Here is a 23,959-nt window from a genome sequence, read left to right on the forward strand (position 1 = left end):
ATGAAATGGTATGGTGTTAATAAAATGTTGGGGGAACATTGTTGAATTATTACTTTCAATGAATCCTGAACCATGTTGGTTTTGATATCATTGTTATTTTTTCTCTTCTTAGGGTTGTTTTCCAATTTAAGAGTTCAAAGAAATCAAATAATGGTACAGATGTTAACGCTGGTCAGATACCTCAATTACTATACAGGTATTTAGCATACTTATTGTTAATTAATAAGGTTTATTCTTTTGCTATAATGAACTAGGATCACTATAAAATATATACACATTTGAAGCATTCAGAACATTTTAATATAATAGAAATATGGGTGCATTTAACAAAATCATTTAATGTTTTGTATATTTTAAAATATTTTCTGCATCAAGCTTAATTTTAAATTTTACCTCATAACTCAGATTATTCGTATTATGCCAGTAACATTTTAATGACTTATACAGGGCAGGGCAGATGTAGGTTTACAGTCGTATGTGAAACAGGGTTTATCTTGCATTATTTATTAATTATTATTTTCCATATGAACAACTGAAAACCTACTTTTACCCCACCCTGTATTTTTAATGTCTTTATTATTTTACCAGTTTCAGAATGTTGTAAACTAATAAAATTTATCTTAGAGAAATTAAATTATGGTGTTAGATGGAGACTTTGGAGTAGGCCTGATTTATTTGCTGCAGTCTTATGTTTTCTTGTTCATCTTGTGATGCAATGAATTGGAAAATCCCTTACTGCTGAAAATTTTTACCTTTGCTTGATATATCAAATAATAACTTGCTTATGTATAATATTTATTGTATTTTACCAATATTTAAGAGTTTTAATTACATTATGGTAATTGATACATATATGGAGGCGTATGTCTCCACCTACTTGTAGACGTTTACTGCAATAATTTTTAGAATAAAGTATGCAAATAGATATAAAACCTCACTAAAAAATGTCATTCTTTATGTAATAAAAATCAAAGGAAGTACTTCTAGAACAGTGATTCTCTGTCTCCTATATCTTCCTTTCTAGTAATCACTTCAAGAATCTGGATGATATGTATAAACTTAATTTACCCAAGAAGGGATTTTTGTTTATTTTTATGCTCTTTATTATAGTTACTATTTGTAACATGTAGTATTATGAACATAACAAGTTGCAGGGGTGACTTCTGGGTACACTTGTTGAATAACTTTTAAATAGTAGAATTTAGTAGTGGCATTACTACAGAACATAAGTTACATATGTTGTCTAGTAAGAGATACTTTACTACCCAGTCTTACAAATGTGGGATTTAAATGCTGAAATGCTCAGATGCTAAAAATTTTGCTTAGCATTGGAAAATGTTTTTTAAAAGCCCCATATTTTAATTTTACCTAACAAAAATATTTAAATACATAATTCAATTTTTTATTATTGCAAAAATGTATATTATGAACAGAAAAATGTCATTGGCCTTTGCAGCATAAATTTATGTTTGTCTGCTACCTTCAGACTTCCAACCAGTGATGGCAGTGCTTCAAAAGGCAAACAGCAAACAAGTGAACCGGTACACATTTTAAAGAGATCTTTTGCAAGAACTGTCTCAGTGGTGAGCCATTTTTTTAAATTTCAGCTTTTCTATTCAATGCTCAGTTTCATTTTGATGCTTTAGCATTTAGCCACTCCTCTCAGTTGTTATTTCAGCATAGCAATAAGCTTTATGAACTCAGATTTGTTTTTTTATTGGCATTGACAGTCTAGGCCAAATAGCATGCACTTTAAATAATGGGAAACTAGAGATCGTGACTGATTTTAACAAGTCTTGCTATTTCTGAAATAACTGGTCAATTTTCTGATAAATCATGTATGAATGAATATATATGCTGAAAGAGTTCGAAAGTGAAGGATAACTTAAGGGTGGTGTTGACCAAAAAGTTTTATTTTATTGCTTTAGGAAATAGAAGTCTCATATCTAACTCTAGGGACTTTATTGAACTACTTGACATCACCATTCTACATTTAAAGATACAAGATGCTATTGGGGCTACCTTTGTAGAATGGAAAGTCAGCATGATGTAATTGAAATATGGTATGTTCAGGAAGTCTTGCTCTTTCATTTATTAGTTGTGGATGCTTACACAACTTATCTGCATAAATATGTCATAGCGTCATTATGAATTTTAATGACATAAGGGATGCAAAAGTTCTTTTTAAATTGTAAGGCACTATATGACTGTGATTTACCAATGTAGCTGGTAATCTGTTCTATTAGTAAAAGGCTTTGGGAAATGCTTTTCTTCTTTTTTATTAATTTTTTAAAACAAAATTAATACATATCCCTTGTGAAATAGGGTAGAGTAGGAATAAAACCAAGCTAAATGTATATTAAACTTCCCCCTATAATCACCGTTTTTACTATATATAACTACTATTTACATTTTGATGTATATTCTTCCAGACTATATTTTTGTACATACACATACTTATTATTCTGCATATACAATATGCTGTGAACCTTCTTATTTATGTTTGATCATACTTCAGGTTTTGCATTTTCCTTTTTAAAATTTCATAGTATATGCTGTGGACACATTTGGCCCTATTTTAATCTTTTCTAATGTTTGCATCATATTCCATCGAATGGTTGTACAGTAAGTCCTCACTTAATGTTATTGATAATAGATTCTGCACCTTAAGCTAAATGATGTATAATGAAACCAATTTTACCATAGGCTAATTGATAATAACAAGAGCTAAGCTCCTACACATCTCATGAATGTTGAAAGAAATGATGTTGAATGAAATGACATTATTTGAAGACCCTCTGTATTCTAAATTATTGGACTCTATTCCTATCAAAGGACTGTTTATTTCTCATTTTTACTATTATATTCATACGTATGTCTTTGAAATTACTTATGCATTTATGTCAACATTTCTACTGGAAGTGTCATTTAAAATTTGGTATATTATGCCGCATTAGCCTTCCAAAAGAGATACGACAGTTTACAGAGAATGTGCTTTGAATAAAAGAGCACAAGAATTTTGCTACTTGGTAACTTGGATCCTTTTAGTATTATGATCAGTTTGGTATCTTTTGATTCAAATAAGTATCTTTGATTCCGTTGTATGTGTGTTTTTACTGATATTTTATTTTGTGCTTAGTAATTTTTTGTATTTATGTATGAGTGGTTTTATGGTTATTAGGTAATTGAAATCTTTATATAGGAAACTTATAAATCATTTCTTTAAAAGTTAAGGTATAAACTCTTATTCTTGGTATTACTATACAAGAGGATGAGAATTTGGTGGGAGTGAGAGAATAAGTGCTTTTCTTTAAGATTCATCTAGTATCCATTATCATGTAAGCATGATAAAACCTGCAGACCAACTAGAACTACAGGGATGCTCAACCCCCCAAACCCATATTTTGGAATTTTAAAAATATCCAAGTAAGAATTTTTATTATTTTTATAGTCAATTTTTATGTTTATCAAGAATTGGCTTAGGTTGTATTGTAAAATTTAATAGGTAGATATAAAATAAGCTTTTTATGTTGTTGATATGCTAAAATGGTTTATTATATTAAAAATTATTTAACTGTTAAAATACTTTTGGTTTATTTGCACATTACTACCTTGAAAATGTAGAGTGTAATTTTCCTTTCAAGTAAACATCCTATGTAATAAAAGGCTAATATGCAAATTGTCCCCTCGACCAGGAGTTTGACCCCAGCCACCTCCTCTCCCGATCGCCCCCCCCCCACCCCAATCAGGGGCAGGCTGACTGGCCAACTGCCCACAAAAGAAAGGAGGCTGGAATATGCTTGAACACCATCCCCTTCAGTGTAATAGCGTGGGTGGTTTTTCGAGGTTGGCTGGATAGGAAAACAGGACGGGGGGCCAGCGAGATGAGAGGCAGCCCAAAAGGGCCCCGACCGCGCCGAATGTGTGAACACCGGCCCGCAAGAAAAGGGCTGGGTGCCTCTGATTTTATTTTATAAGGGGTTTTCTTTTATTCTTTTACTTATATGACAAACTAGATAGGTTGGTAGCAGAGAAACTTAGAAATGTATTTTTAAATAAGAAAATATTAAAGAATGTTGTTTTATAGATGCCTAACTACTTTACTATTTTTGTCAAGCTTCAGAAATGCTCCTAATGGTAATTTAATGAATGAACTAATAAGATGTCTTTTAATTGGTCTACCAAAACTCAACAAAAAATGTCAAGTTCAAATAAAGCTTTCGATTTGATTCATCTTATAGTATAATTTGGACTAATTTTTATCTAATTCTTCATGTTTTGGATTAGGAATGTTTTGAGTCATTGTTGAGTATTCTTCACTGGAGCTGGACTACCTTAGTCTTAGGAGTTGAAGAACTTAGAGGATTAAAAGGATTCCAGTTCACGGCTACCCTTCTAGATTTGGAGAGACTGCGCTTTGTGGGTACCTGTTGTCTGAGGTTACTGCGTGTCTATACCTGTGAAATTTACCCAGTGTCAGGTATGATCTTTTTTTTAAATGTCTTTGAGGAGAAAATATGTGAGAATTGAGAAGGTTTATGTAGGGATAGCCAAGAGTTTAAGATCCCTTGGTGAATACAATATACAGATGATGTATTATAGAATTATACACCTGAAACCTATATAATTTTATTAACCAATGTCACTCCAATAAATTCAATTTAAAAAAAGCCCTAACTGCCTCATCTTGCTTCTTAAAAGAGGGGAGAAAGTCAGCTTGCTGGGATGCTTGTAAAGAATAAAATACATTACATGTCATTCTGATAACAAAAAATCATGTTGGACTAAAATTAAATACTCTTAATAAAATGGTTTTTTAAACAGGTTCTGTCAAATAGAAATTTTTGAACAACTGATTTGGATTTACATGCTGAAACCAGTGTTTTGTTTATTTTTCTATATAGGTTTTAAAAAGAAATAAATTTGGACCATACTTAATTTATAAATTGTTTCCTTTCTAGGTTATGAGTACTTATGATTTTTAGTTATATGGGAAATTACATGAATTATATTGAATGTTTTCATGCATATTTATTCTATTCAATTAGCAGCCTGTTTTGTTTCCTTAAAGCTACAGGAAAAGCAATTGTAGAAGAAACTAGCAAATTAGCAGAATGTATTGGAAAAACCAGAACTTTGTTAAGGAAAATCTTATCAGAAGGAGTTGATCACTGCATGGTGAAGTTGGATAATGATCCTCAAGGATATCTCAGTCAACCCTTGAGTCTCCTGGAAGCTGTCCTTCAGGAGTGTCATAACACCTTTACTGCCTGCTTCCATTCCTTCTACCCAACCCCTGCCTTGCAGTGGGCTTGCCTTTGTGATCTGCTGAATTGTTTGGATCAGGTATTTTAAGTTTATAAAATGTTAGTTGATATAAAGTAAGTATGGTATACTTAATAAGTACTCTTCAAGATAATAAATATCAGTTGCCTCAGTCTTTCTAACTTTTATAAAAGGTAAATCAGGAAATCAGTTTGGTATGTGAGATTTAATAATCAATGTTCAAAAAATATTTTTTATATTTGCTTTATTATTATTTTTAGTTATTAAATTGGCAGGCACAATGTGCAGCTGCTGATCTGCTCTTTAAACCTGTGTGTGTGTGTGTGTGTGTGTGTGTGTGTAAGAGGGAAAGAACAATAGTGAGTGAATATGTGAGAGCCAGTACAGTACTAGAAGGGCAGCCCCCACCACTCCATATCTGCAAAACCGTCAGGAGAGAAAGCTGTGAGTGAACTTGCACGTTGATATCCGTTCCCTCATAAGGAAACCACAACCCTCATAAATGCATATGCCCCAAATCACAGTTTCAAACCATCTGAGGCAAAACAGTTATAAAACTACAGGGAAGAATAGACAAATTCACATTGATAGTTGGAGACTTCAATACTGCTTCTTCAGTAATTTATAGAACAACTAGACAAAAAAAATCAGTAGGTTTATAGGGATTTGAACAGTACTATCAACCCCCTTGGTCTAAGTGACATTTAAGAAGCAGAAGGTGCAAATGCAATATACATATTCTTTCCAACTATACATATAATATTCACAAAGATAGATCATAGATGAGATGGTAGGTCATAAAATGTCTTGGTAAACTTCATAATATTAAAATTTTAAGGGAAGTGTTTTCAGAGCACAATAGAATTAAATTAGAAATAAATAGCAAAATATATCAAGAAAAGCACCAAATATTTGGAAAATAGACACACTTTTAAAAACCAATAAATCAAAGAAGAAATCCAAGTAAATGAAAAAATATATCACACTGAAAGATAAAAATATAACATAAAAATTTGTAAGAAGTAGCTATAACATTGCTTATAGAGGAAATGTATGCTTTTACATGCTTACTAGTATACAAACAAAGAAAGGTTTAAAACCAATGATCTTAGTTTCTACCTTAAGAAGCCAGAAAGAAAAGCAAATCAAATCCAAAGAAAGAAGAAAGTAATAAAGAGAAAGGAAGGAAATAAAGGTAAGGACAGAAATTTGTAAAATAGTAAATAGAGAAAATTAATAAAGTCAAAAGTTGGTTCTTTGAAAATATAACAAAATTTTAAAACTCCTAGAAAGTCTGACTGAGAGACAAGAGAAAGAAAAAACATAAAATACCATTATCAGGAATAAAATAGTAAATATCACTATAGATCCAACAAACATCAAAATGATAAGAAGGGAATATTATGAACAAGTTTATACCAATAAATTATAACTTTTAATAAAAAAATTCTTGAAAAATATAACTTAAGCAAGTCTTGCACAATAAGAAAGAGAAAATCTGAATTGCCTTATATCCGTTAAAAATTGTGGTTGGGGGCAGGAGGGAGGGGGGTAAGAGATCAACCGAAGTACTTGTATGCATGCATATAAGCATAACCAATGGACATAAGACACTGGGGGGTAGGGGAGGCCAGGGGATTGTCAAGGGCGGGGAAAAAAAAGGACACATATGTAATACCCTTTGTAATACTTTAAGCAATAAAACAATAAAAAAAAAGATAAAAGGCACCAAAAAAAAATTGAATTCATTATCAAAGACTAATACAAAGAAAATTCCAGCCCTAGATATTGTCATTGGAGAATTCTTTTAAACATATAAGAGAGAAATAATAACAATCTTTTACAAACTCAGAAAATACAGGAGGCAACACTTCCCAACTAATTCATCAAGTTAGCTTTATCCTGATACCAAAACTTGACAAAGATATTAAAATACTAGGATAGACAAATATTACTCAGAAACATAGATGGAAAAGTTCTTAAAAAGATTGTCAAATCAAATCGAACAATATAAAAAATGTATCATACCAAGTGGGGTTTATCTCAGAAATGCAAGGGTAGATTAATATTCAAAATTCATTGTAATTCACCATATTAACTAAGTAAAGAGGGAAAATTATATGATCCTCTCCATAGATGCAGAAAAAGTATCATTGACCCTTGAACAATATGAGGGTTAGGTGCGCTGACCACCCGCACAATGGAAAATTGCCTGTAACTTAGGTCAGCACTTCAAATACGCAGATTCCCAACTGCAGATTGAAAATAGTATTTGACAAAATTTTATTCAGTGACAAAAATTCAGCAAACTAGGATTTAAGGAAACTTCCTAAATCTAATAAAGAATATCTACAGCTAACATAAAAATTAATGGTGAAATATTTATTGTTTCCCTAAATTTGGGAACAATATACAAGGTATCTATTCTCACCACTCCTACTCAACATTGTACTGGAAGTTATAGAGCCCCCTCTCAAGCTCACCCCTCCCACAAAAAAAAAAATTCACTGGCATCAATCACCAGGGTATCCTAGCCTAGTGGAAAGGTATTCTAGTAATGACATCTGGGTGGGCAACTTTGTTTTTATTTTGTTTAGCCATTTAGATACTGACCTTATTTTTCTTGGCATTTTTAAAAAGTGTTATTGTGGTAAGGACACTTAACATAAGATGTACCCTCTCAACACATATTGAGTGTGCAAGTACAATATTGTTATCTGTAGGTACAATGTTATGTAGCAGATCTCTAGCACTTACCTTTCATAGATAAATGCTGCTGAGTAGACTGACTTTGACAAACATTGGTTTAACATTTAGAATATTGTTTTACTTTTAGCCTGTCTTTGTGACACGTGTTTAATGAACTAAGTAATGTGTGCAGTGCATACACAAATTCCTTTGTGAATTCGGATATCCTGTGCAGATAACTCTTTAAATCTTTGTTTTAAAATTTTACATGTTTGCTACTACTTTTCCTGAATAAACTGTGCAATGTGATGGCATAATTTTGTGATCTTAGTGAGGTGTTAACATTAGTGAAATGTTATAGGAGCACAGAATTACAATTTAATTTATTTGAGGAAAGTAGTTTCAGTGCTTGTTACTGGAAATGCCTCAGATATATACTAATTGGGGCCTTTTTTATGTCTTTGAGAATATTGCTGGACATAACTGTGATTCTGAAGATACAGAAATATATATAAGCTCATTTACTAGAGAACAGGAGTTGGTTTTTCTTGACCATATTTAATAGTTTTCCATTGTCATTGGGTAGTAACTTAAACAAGTGTTTCAAAGTATTGATGTAATATTATTCTGTAACAACACAATTACAATGATTGAACTCTAGAAAATTTTGGTATGATTTAAAATGGTGTTTCCCATTTGTATATCCAGAAACTTGCATTATATTGATTCAGTATTTTTTTAGTGGGTTACATATTTTTGTTTTTAAAAGGACATTCAAGAAGCAAACTTCAAGACATCAAGTAGTCGACTCCTAGCAGCTGTTATGTCAGCTCTGTGTCACACCTCTGTTAAACTGACTTCTATCTTCCCTATTGCTTATGATGGAGAAGTACTACTACGATCAATTGTTAAACAAGTTAGCACAGAGAATGACTCAACACTAGTTCACCGTTTTCCCCTTTTGGTAGCCCAGATGGAAAAACTCAGCCAGGTAGGTTTTCTAAAATATATTTTATATTGAAGCAATAAAACTGTCAAATGGAGACATATTTAGCTTAGTGCTTATTCTTCTATATCAGTAAATATATTTACCAAATAATTTTGTGTGTCACAAAAAGACTAAAATTAAGGCAAAAAAAGTCACATGTTTACCTATAAGTAAGTACTCTTTTTTCTCTAATTTTTTTTGAATGATTCCTAACCTATAAGAAATTTAAGAGTGTTATATAAAGCATTCCTGTGTAATTTTTTTGGCTGAACCATTTGAAAATTGCAGATATTATAAAACACTTGTATCTTCTAATATATTTTATATTGCCAAGATAGAATTCTAAGGAAATAAATAACTTTTAAAACATTTTCTATAACATTTTGTTACATTAAAATAAGCATTACAAAACAATAGTCATAGAACATTCTTTATAATTTTTAATTAAATCTTTATTGTGAAAGTATTACATATATCCCTCTTTTTCCCCCATTGACCCCTTGATGAAATTAAATACATTTTGCTTTCTGTCCACAACTGGCTAAGAAATATTGAGGTTGGTAAAGGAGATAAATAATGTTCATGCTGGATATCAATTAAAATCAATTATCATCTTTTTCCTTTTTTTCTGGAGGAAAAAAGTATTTTCCCATTCATCTTTAAAAAAAAAAATGTTTTTATTTATTTCAGAGAAGGGGGAGGGAGGAAAGAAGGGAGAGAGATAGAAACATCAATGATGAGAGAGAATCATTGATTGGTTGCCTCCTGCCCACCCCCAACTGGGGATGGAGGCCACAACCCGAGCATGTGCCCTGACTGGGAATTGAACCATGACCTGTTGGTTTATAAGTCAACACTCAACCACTGAGCCATGCCGTTTGGACTTCCCATTGGTCTTTAGTAAGAGTCTGTAATTTCTTATTTTGATTTTTTTCCATTGGTAGGTGTTAGAATTTTTCTCTCTTTGTTTATGAAGTCAAATACATAGAAGTTATAAAATTGTATAGGAATAGTTATAGAATTCCATATTTTTATTACATACACGTACAGAAAGAATTTTGTTAGAAAATAGATTTGCAGAGATTACAATATTTCTTAGTTGCTTTACCTCTAAATATACCAGAAATAATTATCTGAGATTGGAATCTTGTCTAAAGAGAAAGCTTTTTAAATGGGAAGAGTTTTATTCTGTTTGTCATAAAGAATTGTTACTGAAAAGTTAAGAAAATAAGTTAAAATGACAAAAAACTAATAAAACATAGCTTGTAAATGTGTGATACTTTTATGATACACAGAGGCTAATAATTTAAAAAGAACTGCTAAGTGAAAAATAGATATAATGACTCCACATACAACTGGATAGATTTATGGAATTAGACTCAAGTCTGAATTTTAAGGTTCTCTTCTAGAAAGACAAGATTTTGAAATTGAGTGCCCCTGAGAAGGAAAACAAAGCAGTATCTTGGAACTGTTTTTGTTGTGTTTTTTTTTTAATGTATCACAGAGTGAAGAGAACATCTCTGGGATGACAAGCTTCCGTGAAGTTCTGGAGAAAATGCTGGTTATTGTTGTGCTCCCAGTCAGGAACAGCCTGAGGAGGGAAAATGAGCTGTTCTCCTCCCACCTGGTCTACAACACCTGTGGATTACTGGCCAGTATTGTCAGTGAACTGACAGCCTCAGCCCTGGGATCTGAGGTAATGTTCTACTTTGAGATTGGATAATAAGCACATGTTTAAACTTTCCACATAGTTTCTTTTTTCATATATTTTGGTTTCATAGAAACTGATTTCAGTCCCACTGTTGTTGTTTTTTTACTTTAAAAAAATACATTTAAGCTAACTAGGCTGTTTTCCCCTTTCTTATACCTCTTCTCTGCTCTTATTTGCTTCCTCTCTCACCAGTTTACCCAGGATGTCACACATATACAAATATATATGTTTTTCTCTTAGCTGCTTCATTGCACAACCCCACTGTCATATCCCAGTAAATGCAAGTTTGGCCCTGGCTGGTGTTGCTCAGTTAGTCGAGTATCGTCCCATGCACCTAAGGGTCATCAGTTCGAGATTCCCAGTCAGGGCACATGCCAGGATTGCCAGCTCCATCCCCAGTGGGGGGCATGTAGGAGGCAGCCAATCAATGTTTCTCTCTCTGTCTCCCTTCCTCTCTCTCAGAATCAATTAAAATATATTTTATATATATATATATATATAATAAAATAAAATATATAATAAAATAATTTGCATTGCTGCATAATGAGTAATGGAAGTAGGACTATTACTAATGAATGCATGGCATGGAAAGGGTAAAAAGGTAGCTATGCCCACTTGATTGACTCTAGACAAATACACATGTAAAATGGGAATAATAATTTTTATCTTACCTAAGTCACAAAGTATTTTTAATGTAGTAAAATATAAATAACATAAAATTTATTCTAATTTTCTGTATATAGTTCAATGGCATTGAGTACAGTACATTCACATTGTTGTATAGCCATAACACAAAGTTTTAAAAGGATCAAATATTATGTTTGAGAAAACCATTTTAAGTACCTTTACATTTTGTAAAATAGCATTATATTTCACTATTTCACTGGTCTATAGTATCTGTTTTATAATTTATCTAAACATTTTGGCTGTATTTGGTAAGTGATTTTATTTTTCCCCCCAAAAGTAGATAGTACATTGGTCTTGAAAATCATGTCATGATATGAATTATCTTATATCATTGGAATGAATATTTAATAACTAGCATATATTCAGTGGTCCCAGGTCTCAAATTTTTTACAAAGGAACTTTTTTTCTCTATTTTACTTTCATAATTCCTAGTCTTTGCTTTTTCTTACTTTTAGATTTATTTTAGAATCTATTCTGAATTAGCCCATTTAGTCTACACTCATTATTGATTCATTGTGACAGTTTAGCCTTTAGGATTTCCTAGTGATTATATGCACCTAAGCAGTTTAGTATCTCACCTGGGAAGCCTTCCCCCAGTTCTTAGTTAGCTTAGGCTTTGGCCTCAGGTGCCATTAAAGCCCTGTCAGAACATTAAAAAAATTTTTAAGTTATTAATTCAGCCTATATAATATGCTTATCTTCTGTAGTAGATCTGATAAAGTTTGTAGTGCACACATAGGTCCCACCCAGAATGTTACTATATAGTTATCCCCTATGAACTAACCTGTCTAATGAAAAGGAATGTTCAAAATTGCAGGTTCCTAATATACAACCTTTGGAGTTCCCAATAGTCCTGTCTAGACATTCATATATCTTTCTTTCCCAGAGCAGTTTTTCTTTCTCTTCAATTTTCTTTCTCAAATTTCTGAAGCCAACTTAGATCAGCAACAAGGTCTATAATTAAAAAGAGTGGTTTTAAACCAAAATAAGTTCTCTGATCCTCTCTAATGAAAGTCTGTGTGGTTGTATTTGTGTGTGTGTGTGTGTGTGTGTATTCAAAATTTTTTGAATGCCAAGTTTTAATATCACTATACATTAGTGTTCTTCAGACCTAAGAGAACATTTTTTGCAAATGAAGTCTTACTTGTAAACTTACAGATAAGAGGAGTGGTGGTCTGACTGAAGAGGGGAACCTGAGTTTACTACTTTCTTGAATACTTATCTGCAGAATTCCTAGAGCTCTGTGTGGTATAGTTTGCAATTTGTTGGTCTATAGAATATTGATGACATTTTTTGCTATCTGTTTTCAAAGTGAGTGATCATTCATATGGTATGACTGTAATAACAAGTTTATAGTTCTGGCATTATAAATTAAGTGAAATGCATCATTTAATATGCCTAAGAGAAGAAAATACTCTCAAGTGATAATGATGTATAAATATAGAATGAGAAAATCTGCTTTTATTGCTGGATATCTTTTAATAGAAATGTACCATTTGGAAGGTTTTACCTCACTTATTAAATGTAGGTTACTTAACTGAACTTAGAAACCTTTGCATAGATTTTTTTAAAGGTATGTTATTAACACTACTGTTGTAATTGCTTTTGTCATTCACAGATCGATGGACTTAATTCTCTGCACTCTGTTAAAGCCAGTGCCAACCGATTCACAAAAACAAGTCAGGGAAGAAGTTGGAACACTGGGAATGGGTCTCCTGATGCAATCTGTTTTTCAGTTGACAAGCCTGGAATAGTTGTGGTTGGTTTTTCTGTCTATGGAGGAGGTGGAATTCATGAATATGAATTAGAGGTGCTGGTTGATGATGTAAGTACCACTCTCAGAGTGTTCATGTTGCTGTGTGGGTTGTGTATCAGGATGTCTTATCATAGTATGATAGTCCAAATCTTTGAGGGTAGATCAATCATAGATGGAAGATTTTAAGAAAATCGAAAGAGAGTGATTCTACCCTATTGCTATGTGCCATCTTGGATCACTCCTGTCTCATATTTTTTACACTTCCAGGAAAGATTTTAAATGATAAGACTAGAAATTATATAGCTGAGCCTCTGATTACAGTCTTGAGTAAATTTTTTTCTGCTATTGTAAGTTCTCCAGAAACAAGAACAATATTCTCATATTACTACCTGTATCTGTGGTTAAGCATTTTTGTCATAGTGTGCTAATAGATGATTCTTAGTAAAGATACTTATTGATTGTTTTAGCTGTATTTTGCTATATGCTCTAAATAGAAGTACCTGAGTTTTCACAAAGCTTTATTAATGGAACAGAAAGTAGTTTTTCCTAATATATAGTAATTTGTCTGTGTTTTATATTTTTAAACAGCTAAATTAACTCTTTATTTCATTAGGCTTTATAATTATATATAGCATTATTCTTATGAAGAACTAGGAATCCTTTGAGGACATCAGATGAGAAAAGTGCATTTATATGATTTCGGTTTTAGACTCCACAAGAAATCAGATAAAAGTAAATAGTTTATAGAGTACAAAAAATTTTTTGTGTGATATATATGAGGAAATGCTAATACCTAATGTTATATGCTTTAAAACAGTTAGGGATTATACATCAAAACTGTTCTTGTAATAAAGAGTGTGATGGACTTTGTTTTGTTTTATTTTAATTAGAGTGAACATGCAGGAGATTCTACTCATTCTCATAGATGGACATCTCTAGAATTAGTCAAAGGAACCTATACAACAGATGATTCACCCAGTGATATCGCTGAAATCAGACTTGACAAAGTTGTTCCTTTAAAGGTAACTTTACTAATATGTTTCTTTTGTAAATAATAGGTATTATTATGTAGTTTACTTAAAAATATCAAAAAGTACTCCTTTATGTGGTGCTTTAAATGCTTAGGGAGTACATTTATATTCTTGTCATTGTACTGTATAATATTCCTAATTGCAAAAGATCTCTTAAAGTCTGGTATAGTAAAAAGTACAGTATAATGAAAGGTATTGTTAGATTTGGGAGTCAAACAGATATAGCTTCTTCAGATACCTGCTCTTTCACATATTAGCTCCAAGATATTGGACATGTTATCATTTAACCAGTTTGAGACATCCTGTAGATTGAGAAGGATAATATCTATATTGTAGTGCTGTTCAGATTAAATAATGGAATTAAGTACTTACCTCAATGTCTAGTACAGTTTAGAAACTCAATAAATATTAATTCCTGCCCTTTCTTCTCTTCTGTGCCAGAACTCTTTTAAAAAATAATTAATATTAACAAATAGTATTCACTATTAAAGTTACATTATATAACTTAAATATCTAGCAGTAAATAACTTTAACTTTATCAAAACAGAAATTTTACTTAATACTAAAATACTTATTAATAAACTAATGCTGCAGTCAACTGTAATAAATTTCATTATAGAGCAGAATTTTAGGTAAGTTCACCAGAAACCTCACCAAAGAGTTCAGATACCAGAAACCAAAAACCTTTATTGTGAATTTTATATCATGAATCATAAGTTATCAGTATCTGTATCTTACATTTTCTATATATAGTGCATCATATTTTGGACAACTTTTTCCTATGGATATTTCTTCTATATCTGCCTATTTATTTCTGTCTCTGAGTATATTTTCTTAAAATAAAAATATAATGGACTCACCATTATTTTTCTCTCTTTTAAATTATTTCAAAAGTTAAATTCAAAGAAAATATTGTCTTATGTATTTATAATCTTTTAGTATGGCTAATTCTTGGTAGTATTATTAAGAGCAAGAACTAGAATCACACTGCCTGTATTCAAATCCTAGTTCCATTTTTTACTAGCTTTGTGACTATAGGCAAGTTACTTAACTTCTCTGTGCCTCAAATGCCTCATCTATAAAATAGGGATAATAACAGTACTTCATGAGGTTTTTTTAATGATTAATTTAATTAAATCACACAAAGTACTCAGGACAGCTTCTGTTAAAAAATAAATATCAATAAGTGTTAGTTACCCTGTTTGATTCATTAAAAACTCATGTAAACAAATTGTCTATATAAATGACAATGAAATTCAATATATTTGCCCAGTTTACTTCAGAGTTCCTTCTGTATATTTCTACACATTATGAATAAACATAAACATGTTTTACATTTATTGTGAAGGAAAATGTTAAATATGCTGTGCGCTTGAGGAATTATGGAAGCCGAACGGCCAATGGAGATGGAGGAATGACCACAGTTCAGTGCCCTGATGGTGTGACGTTTACATTCAGCACGTGCAGCTTGAGTAGTAATGGCACAAACCAAACCAGAGGACAGATTCCACAAATACTTTACTATCGGTAGGTGTGTGTATAGAAATCAGGAACTATTTTAAAGTAGTAGAACATACATAATTTACTCTCTAGTTAAAATACGCTGAATGGGTAAATTATAATTAAATTATACAGTATCTCTTCTTTGCACATAGTACTTGTGCTAATTCATATTAAAAAAGTCTCATTTTTAATATCTAAATTCAGTTTCACCTTAAAGGTGAATACTTTGAAATTTTCATTATTTCGATAATATATTTGAAACTTTTATGTTGTCACTTTTATAGTTTGTGGTCTGCAGTTTCTAATTTAAATGGAATGTATTTTTTTCCAAAAATACCTAAAAATGGTGATCAATCAATTCTACCCGAGTACTAGTATTGCCTTGATTCTGTTGTCCAGTCTGCAGAATATTTTTATGTCTATGACTCTAGTACTAGAGTATAAAATTATATATTTCTTATGTGTTTAACAAAAACCATTTCTTATGTAAATAGTGAGACATAAAAAAATATTATTTTGGTTTAAAAAACTTCTAAGTATACATTTCTGAGTCTAAATTTTTGTTTTAACAACTTAGCTGGAATCCTAAGGAGTAGTGTGTACCAATCACTTTTGTCCTCAACCTGACTTTGCATCAAATTACTGAAATTGCATATCACTTTCAGAGGTTTGCTGTTTTCTGTTTCTTCATAAACAATCTGGAGAAACTGCTTGGGCAATTAGCACAAAATAGTTTCCCTGAATGTAGACTTTCTGCATCCTTTCTCCATGTGAAATAGGATACAAATAATACACATTAAATAGCTACATTGGCATGTTGTTGCTGAGTACAAAAGGTTTTTTTAATCATTTCACCCGTCATGAAAACTGTCTCATAGCACTACAGGAAACACTACATTATTATTTTCTCAAATCATAGAGTAAAAACTATGTTATACACAAGAGAAGATATATCTTTAATTGTCATATCTTCTACATAATACAGTGCTTCAGGTGTCTTGATTGTTTTTTACCAAGCTTTAATATAAATACACTTAGCTTCAATTTAAAAAAATAGTTAAGTTTAAAAAGATTAAAATCTCTTAACTTTAAATACCATTTTACTCTGAAGCTCCCAAGGTTATATCTTTAGTTTTTATCTCGTCTGAGCCCCAGACTGAATATCTAGTTTCCACTTTGATATCTTTATTTGAGTGACAGTAATAGAAATGATGGTGATAGTTAATGTAGGATGAGTACTTACTGTATGCCATGCAATGCTCTCAGTGTTTTACCTGTGCTGTCAGCTAGTCCTCACAGTAACCTCATGAGGGTTAGGCTCTTTTCCTATTCCTGCTTTACTGATGAGGAACTGAGACAGTGATTAAACACCTTGCCTACAGACATGCTTCTAGTAAAATTGTGGCCCTGGGATTGCAGACAGGAAATCAAACACTCACTCTTACCTCTATGTCATATATCCACTTTAAGGCTGCTCTAGGTAGTTGGCTAATAGAAATCTTAATGTGTCCAAAGTAATTCTTCTCATCTACAGTTTCAGCCAAACTCCTTGGAGTCTTTTTTCTTTTTCTTTTAGTTTTTAAAATAACATTTTTTTAAAGTTAACATGTGCATGTAATAGTAAACTGAAAACACAAGTAAAGAACAAAGTCATCCATAACCACAAGCAGCTTATAGTCTGACTTATTTTTTTAATTCCCCTGTGTATCTACACAACTAAGCTTCCATTTTTGTGTAATTAAGATGGTACAGTTTTATATATCATACTTTTTTACACATCATGAATATATACCATTTCAAAGTCCCAGAACTATATGAGTATTTTGATAATCCAGAATACACTACACTAATTCAACCTGGAAGAAAAAAAAGTGTAATCCTGCCTTTTGTGGTGACAAGATATTGGCAAAGTTACAATTAAAATACTGCATTCCCTAATGCTCAATAGAAATGAGACACAGAGAAACAGAGTATACAAAGTATGATGCTTCTAAGAGAATTCATTATGATCTATACTTTTAAAATACTAGCAAGGAGGCAGATTCGACTTAATTACTAACAATGTATTCCGATAGTACGGTACACAAGAAGAGGTGCATGCTCATCAGTGGTCGTGCCTCCTTTTTTTCTCTTACTTTACATCTAGTTCATCAAGTACTGACAGCTGTACCTTTAAAATGTCAGATTACTCCCATGATTAACAGTTACTTCAAGCTATCACTTCTACCTGGATAACTGTAATAGCCTCTAAACCAGTCTCCCTCCTGTTGTGTTGCCCTCCTAGAGTCAGTTCTCCACAGTACAGCCAGAGTGATCTACTGGAAATGTAAATCATTTCAAGTTCTGCCCTTGCTCAAAATCCTCTCATAAATTTCCATCCCCATTCCAGGATAAAATGTAAAGTTGTTATTTGGCATACTCATTTCACATGATCTAACTTTCCCACCTTGTCACTTGTTCTCCTTTCATTCCAGATACCCTTATCTGCATTCTGGTCCTTGAACTCACCAATCTTGTTCCTTTCTGAAATTTTATCTTACTGTTCCTTTTGCCTGAATACTTTTCCCTCAGAATTTTTTAAAATACATAATTCAGGCCTTTGTTTAATAGCAGTTTTAAGATAGACTGTCCTTGATCTTATTTAAAATAACTTTATATCCTATGTTCTTTTTTTTTTGATGCCCTGTTACTCCTTGAAATTATATAATTACCTATTTACTTTTTTAAATTTTAACTTTTTAAACTGTATATGAGGAGCTCTGATTTAGATATGATTCCTAGAGTTAGATCATGTTTTGCCTACCATGTAAAATAATCTCATGTGTTATTCATGTTCTAGGAGTGAATTTGATGGAGATTTACAGTCCCAACTTCTGAGTAAAGCCAATGAGGAAGATAAAAACTGTAGCAGAGCTCTCTCTGTGGTAAGCACCGTTGTTCGAGCTGCAAAAGACCTTTTGCACAGAGCTCTTGCTGTGGATGGTAAGACTTTTACTTTCTTAATAATCATCATATTAGGTTAATTATGCACAGTTACTGAAGATGAACCGTCTGGTAGACTTCCAGAGTGTTTTGTTCATTGTAGATCTACACATACACATACAATCATTTTGGATCAGTCATATACTTCATACAGCATTGCAGACTTTTTTAGAATGTTCAAAAGCCTGGTAATTATTATTTTCTTAAACTAGTAAAAGAAAAACTCTTGATTAAACTGAGTGTTCACTTTATCTTTTCATAGTCAAAAAGCATTTTGTTTTCTCCTTTAGACCAGTTTTTCTTCCTATATGTCTTATTTCCAGTAATGTTATTGCCATTTACCCAAAGTCTGAGTAACCCTAGACATTTCCCCTAATTCATCTGTCTAAATTGAGCTTTATGAGTTCTCCCACCGGAAACTCCAGTTTGTATTCTCCATTCTGTCTGTTCTGTCCTAGTTCAGGGTGCCATGGTGCAAGCATATGTCCTCTTTTTTATGGGTGGATCACAACCTAATAATCTCACTGCCACCTTTCCCTATTCCCTGTCTAGTTATCGAGGCCTCTTCCTCACTGGCAATAGTTATATTTACAAAAACATTCACTGTTACCCACTCCACCTTACTGTTACTTATAACACTTGTTCCTAAGCCTAGTTGCATATCAAAATTACCTGAGAAACTTGCTAAAAATGAAGAATATTTGGCCCATTCAAATTATGGGTTTTGGCTGGGCTAGGAATCTGTATCCTATCTACACTAATAAAAGAGAAAGATGCAAATTGACCGTACCTTCGTGACACCCACCAGCCAATCAGGAGTGTGTATGCAAATTAACCCAACAAAGATGGCTGGTTAATTTGCATACACAGACACCGAGTGGCCAGGGGAGGGGTGGGATGCTTGTGTCGTTGCCATGGCAACGATGCAGGAGTTCCCCACCACCCCAGCCGCTCTGGGCCTCTGGGCAGCATGGGAAGGCAGAAAGGCAGCTCCGGGCTGGAGCGAAGGCGGTGCTAGCAGCCAGGGGAAGGAAGGCCCATTCTGCACGAATCTTCGTGCATTGGGCCTCTAGTCCTATTATAATAAAAGGCTAATATGCAAATAGACCGAACAGCGGAACGGCCGGTCGCTATGACACACACTGACCACAATGGGGCAGAAGCTCAACGCAGGAGCTGCTCCCTGGTGGTCAGTGTGCTCCCACAGCGGGAGTGCCACTCAGCCAGAAGCCCTGAGCTGGGCTCACAGCTGGTGAGCACAGTGGCAGTGGCGGGAGCCTCTCCTGCCTCCGTGGCAGTGCTAAGGATGTCTGACTGCCGGCTTAAGCCCTCTCTCCCCGGAGAACAGGCCTAAGTTATCAGTTGGACATCCCCCGAGGGCTCCTGGACTGCGAGAGGGTACAGACTGGGCTGAGGGACAACCCCCCCCACCCTCCCCAAGTGCATGAATTTCATGCACTGGGCCTCTAGTTTTTAATAAGCACCTAGCCTATTCTGATGCAATAGCTGACTTAAAAACAAGTATTTTGGAATAATTGATTGGCTTTCAACGTAAAAGTCTTTATAATGTAGACTCAATTTATCTTTCAGCACCATGTTCATGGGTAAAAATGAGTAAAATGTCCATCAGCAAAGTGCTTTACATGGGAAAACAGAAGGCATTATAGCTTAACAGCAAACATTTTTGGAGTGCTTAATATGTATAGGAATTGTTCTAAGTATTTTAGGTATATTCACTCACTTAATCTTTATAACATCATATAAGGGAAGTACTGTTAGTATCCTTTTTTATAGGTGATTACTGAGGCATATACAGATTAAGTAATTTGCCTAATGTCACAAAAAGCCAGGTGTGATACCAAGAGTAGTGGTTTAAAATCATGACTGTTACTCTAGGTTTTAATCCTGGCTCTATCATTTTACAGATGTGTGATTTTGGGCAAGGTACTTAAACACTATGTGCCTTGGTTTCCCTTCTAAAAAGTAGTGATAATAAAAGTTTCTTATTGATTGAGATAATACATGTAAATAAAGCCCTTACAATAGTGTCAGGTCCTAATAAGCACTCGTCGACATCAACTATAATTTTGCTTAAAATAATAAAATATAAATTTAGTACAGCATATATTCATTACAGTGAAATTACTTTCTAATTATAGTTTTAATACCCTTTTTAGCTGATGACATTCCAGAACTGCTTAGCTCTTCCAGTCTGTTTTCCATGCTGCTTCCCCTTATTATAGCCTACATAGGACCAGTAGCTGCTGCTATTCCCAAGGTATGTAATTTAATTTTATAACTTTGAATCTTTTTTTAAACAAAATCATTTTTTTAGACTTTGTATCCTTTCTTTAAGGATATTTTAATCTTTGAAGTACCTGGGTTACAGGTAACAAGCAGAGATAGACATGTTAATTGATAGAAATTATTAAATCTCTTTGTGTTATTGGTATTGTTTACTGCATTGCTATGCTTACTTATTGGCTTTACATTTGAAAAATTTGGGAATAGGAAATACATTTTAGAAATATGGCATGTGTGCTCGCTTCGGCAGCACATATACTAAAATTGGAACGATACAGAGAAGATTAGCATGGCCCCTGCGCAAGGATGACACGCAAATTCATGAAGCGTTCCATATTTTTTAGAGAACAACATAGGCTGATGAAAAGGGTCAGATCCAAAGACTGAGAAACAGCGATCAGGCTATCAATACCCAGAAGGAAAGTAGGGGAGGGCGGGGGTAAGGGGAAGAGATCAACCGAAGTTCATATAACATTTAAGACATCTATGATAAATCTTTTTTTCTCATTGAACAAATTTCTTGTTAAACAAACACTTAGCTTAAAGAAACTCTAGATGGGAATTCTTAATAATAAGAATAACCAATAATTATAATAATTAATAATTTTAAAGCAACTTTCACATTTATTATCTCATTTAATCTTTTCTTTTATATATGTAAATGTACTAGGTTGCTGTAGAAGTCTTTGGCCTTGTCCAACAGCTGCTTCCCTCAGTTGCCATTTTGAATCAGAAGTATGCGCCTCCTGCGTTCAATCCTAATCAGTCAACTGATAGCACCACAGGAAACCAGCCCGAACAAGGCCTCTCTGCTTGTACAACCTCTAATCACTATGCTGTCATAGAGAGTGAACACCCCTATAAACCTGCATGTGTGATGCACTACAAGGTAGGCACCGATTTTTAGGGAGAGTTTAAAACTTGGTTTGATGTTCTATAATATCTTAAAGGATACTTAGCCTCTGCTCAGAAGTGTAACTTCTTCTATAGTATTTAAACATAGAGAATCACAAGGTAATTAGGCATTGTCAGATACACAAAAGAACGGAATTTTTATCATTAAAGAGCAGTTTTGCAGGGTTTATAAGAGTTGTTCTCATAGTTTTTACAAGTACAGTGCAGTATATAATGCTTAACTGCATATTATATATTTTAATAGTAGATAGAACCATTAAAACTTAAAAAGCATACTTTTGGAACTGAAATTGTTTGTACTATAGCCTCAGCTCTCACAATTTATATACATAATGTAGGATTTAAAGTACTCTATTAATGGGAGGTTAAAAGTTTACTGCTGTTGCCAGAAAAAGTATTTATACAGATAATGGATGAACTACAACTTTTTAATAGTACAAATGAACCTCTTCATGTTTCTTTCTTTTTTTAATCCTCACCTGAGGATATTTTCCCCTTGATTTTCAGACAGGGTGGAAGGGAGGGAGAAGGAGGAAAGAGAGAGAGAGAAACATCAATGTGAAAGAAATACATTGATTGGTTGCCTTCCACACATGCCCAGACCAGGGCTGGGGATTGAACCCGCAACTGAGGTATATGCCCTTGACTGAAATTGAACCTATGACTCTTCAGTCCTCAGGCCGACACTCTAACCATTGAGAAAACTGGCCAGGGCCCTCTTCATGTTTCTTAACCATTCTTTGTGGGTGGCCTGTTTGCTTTTTAAAGTGTAAATAAAAGTGTCTGGGTTAAAAAAGAAAAAGTACTCTTTTGTACATAATGTAAAAAATACATGAAACATTTATAAATATAATATAGAGTATTCAAAATCTTTATTTCTTGCTTTTTAAATTGTATCATGTAAATTGAAGAGAATTGAATTATAAGTTTGTTTTATGTGTTTATAAAGTATTTAGCTTTTTATTGTAGACTATGGTAAACATAAAATGACAAACTAGTACAGTTACCTCATTTTATCCATCATCCTAGATTCAACAGTTAGTTATCACCTCTTGGCCTAACCTATTTCATTTATTTTCTGCTCATTTTGTTCTTTCATAAATTGTTTTAAAGCACAACCATGGATATTTCATTATGTATCTTTAAAATATGGGGACCCATAAAAAATAGCCATATTATCACACTAAAAAACTAATAGTTCCTTTCTAACACCAAATATGCATATTTTAATTATTTGAATTACAATCCAGATAAGATCCATACATTGTGATTGGTTCTTTCTCTTAAGTTCATAGGTTTCCCTCCATCTCTCTTTTTTTGTTTCCTTGAATTTTATTTAAGAAATTAGATCATAGGTCTTTGTTGGATAGGAGCCTCTAGCTTGCTTCCTGTGTTCATTAGACACCCTGTTGTCATTCATAGCATTCTTTCTCTCTGGTATGATAAGATGTTCTAGGATCATTTTATACATTTCTTTTTTTTTTTTTTTTTATATTTTTTTATTTTTCGCTTAAAGTATTACAAAGGGTATTACATAAGTGTCCTTTTTTTCCCCCCCGCCCTTGACACACCCCCACCCTCCCCTACCCCCCAGTGTCTTCTGTCCATTAGCTATGCCCACATGCATGCATACAAGTCCTTCGGTTGATCTCTTACTCCCCTCCCTCCTGCCCCCCAACTCTCTCTGGCCTTCCCACTGCAGTTTGGCAATCAGTATGAGGCAGCTCTGCCTCTGTATCTATTATTGTTCAAAAGTTGTAATGGTCTTTATTATCCATGAATGAGTGAGATCATGTGGTACTTCTCCTTTCACTGACTGGCTCGCTTCACCTAGCACAATGCTCTCCAGTTCCATCCATGATGCTGCAAACGGTAGGAGTTCCCTCTCCTTAACAGCAGCATAGTATTCCATCGTGTAGATGCACCACAGTCCTTCCAATCCATTCATCTACTGATGGGACCCTAGGCTGTTTTCTGGACCCTAGCCAGGGTGAATTGGGCGGCATGAAACATCTGGCAACATATATCCCATCCCGAAGGGGCCTCGCGGCTCGCGGGGATAGACTTCCTTGCCGGTGGGGATCAATGGGTCAAATGGGAATTCCGGT

General features: G+C 33.4%; 1 protein-coding gene and 1 non-coding gene across 2 annotated transcripts in view; both read left to right on the forward strand.

Annotated features, from left to right (window-relative positions):
- Positions 1-23,959, forward strand: part of MYCBP2 (MYC binding protein 2, E3 ubiquitin protein ligase) — a 275,789-nt gene that overhangs the window by 128,561 nt on the left and 123,269 nt on the right. The window contains exons 29-40 of the mRNA XM_023751731.1: positions 113-196; positions 1,487-1,583; positions 4,288-4,480; positions 5,072-5,346; positions 8,744-8,965; positions 10,467-10,658; positions 12,979-13,185; positions 14,007-14,138; positions 15,496-15,674; positions 18,490-18,632; positions 20,810-20,910; positions 21,607-21,825. Coding sequence (XP_023607499.1) covers positions 113-196; positions 1,487-1,583; positions 4,288-4,480; positions 5,072-5,346; positions 8,744-8,965; positions 10,467-10,658; positions 12,979-13,185; positions 14,007-14,138; positions 15,496-15,674; positions 18,490-18,632; positions 20,810-20,910; positions 21,607-21,825 — 2,044 coding nt within the window. The remainder of the gene's footprint in view (positions 1-112; positions 197-1,486; positions 1,584-4,287; positions 4,481-5,071; positions 5,347-8,743; positions 8,966-10,466; positions 10,659-12,978; positions 13,186-14,006; positions 14,139-15,495; positions 15,675-18,489; positions 18,633-20,809; positions 20,911-21,606; positions 21,826-23,959) is intronic.
- On the forward strand, positions 21,171-21,277 carry LOC111825405. The gene has a single exon (XR_002828566.1). It is a non-coding gene; the product is annotated as a U6 spliceosomal RNA (small nuclear RNA).

Source organism: Myotis lucifugus, unplaced genomic scaffold (genome assembly GCF_000147115.1).
Source record: "Myotis lucifugus unplaced genomic scaffold, Myoluc2.0 scaffold_24, whole genome shotgun sequence".
In the NCBI taxonomy this organism is placed as follows: domain Eukaryota; kingdom Metazoa; phylum Chordata; class Mammalia; order Chiroptera; family Vespertilionidae; genus Myotis; species Myotis lucifugus.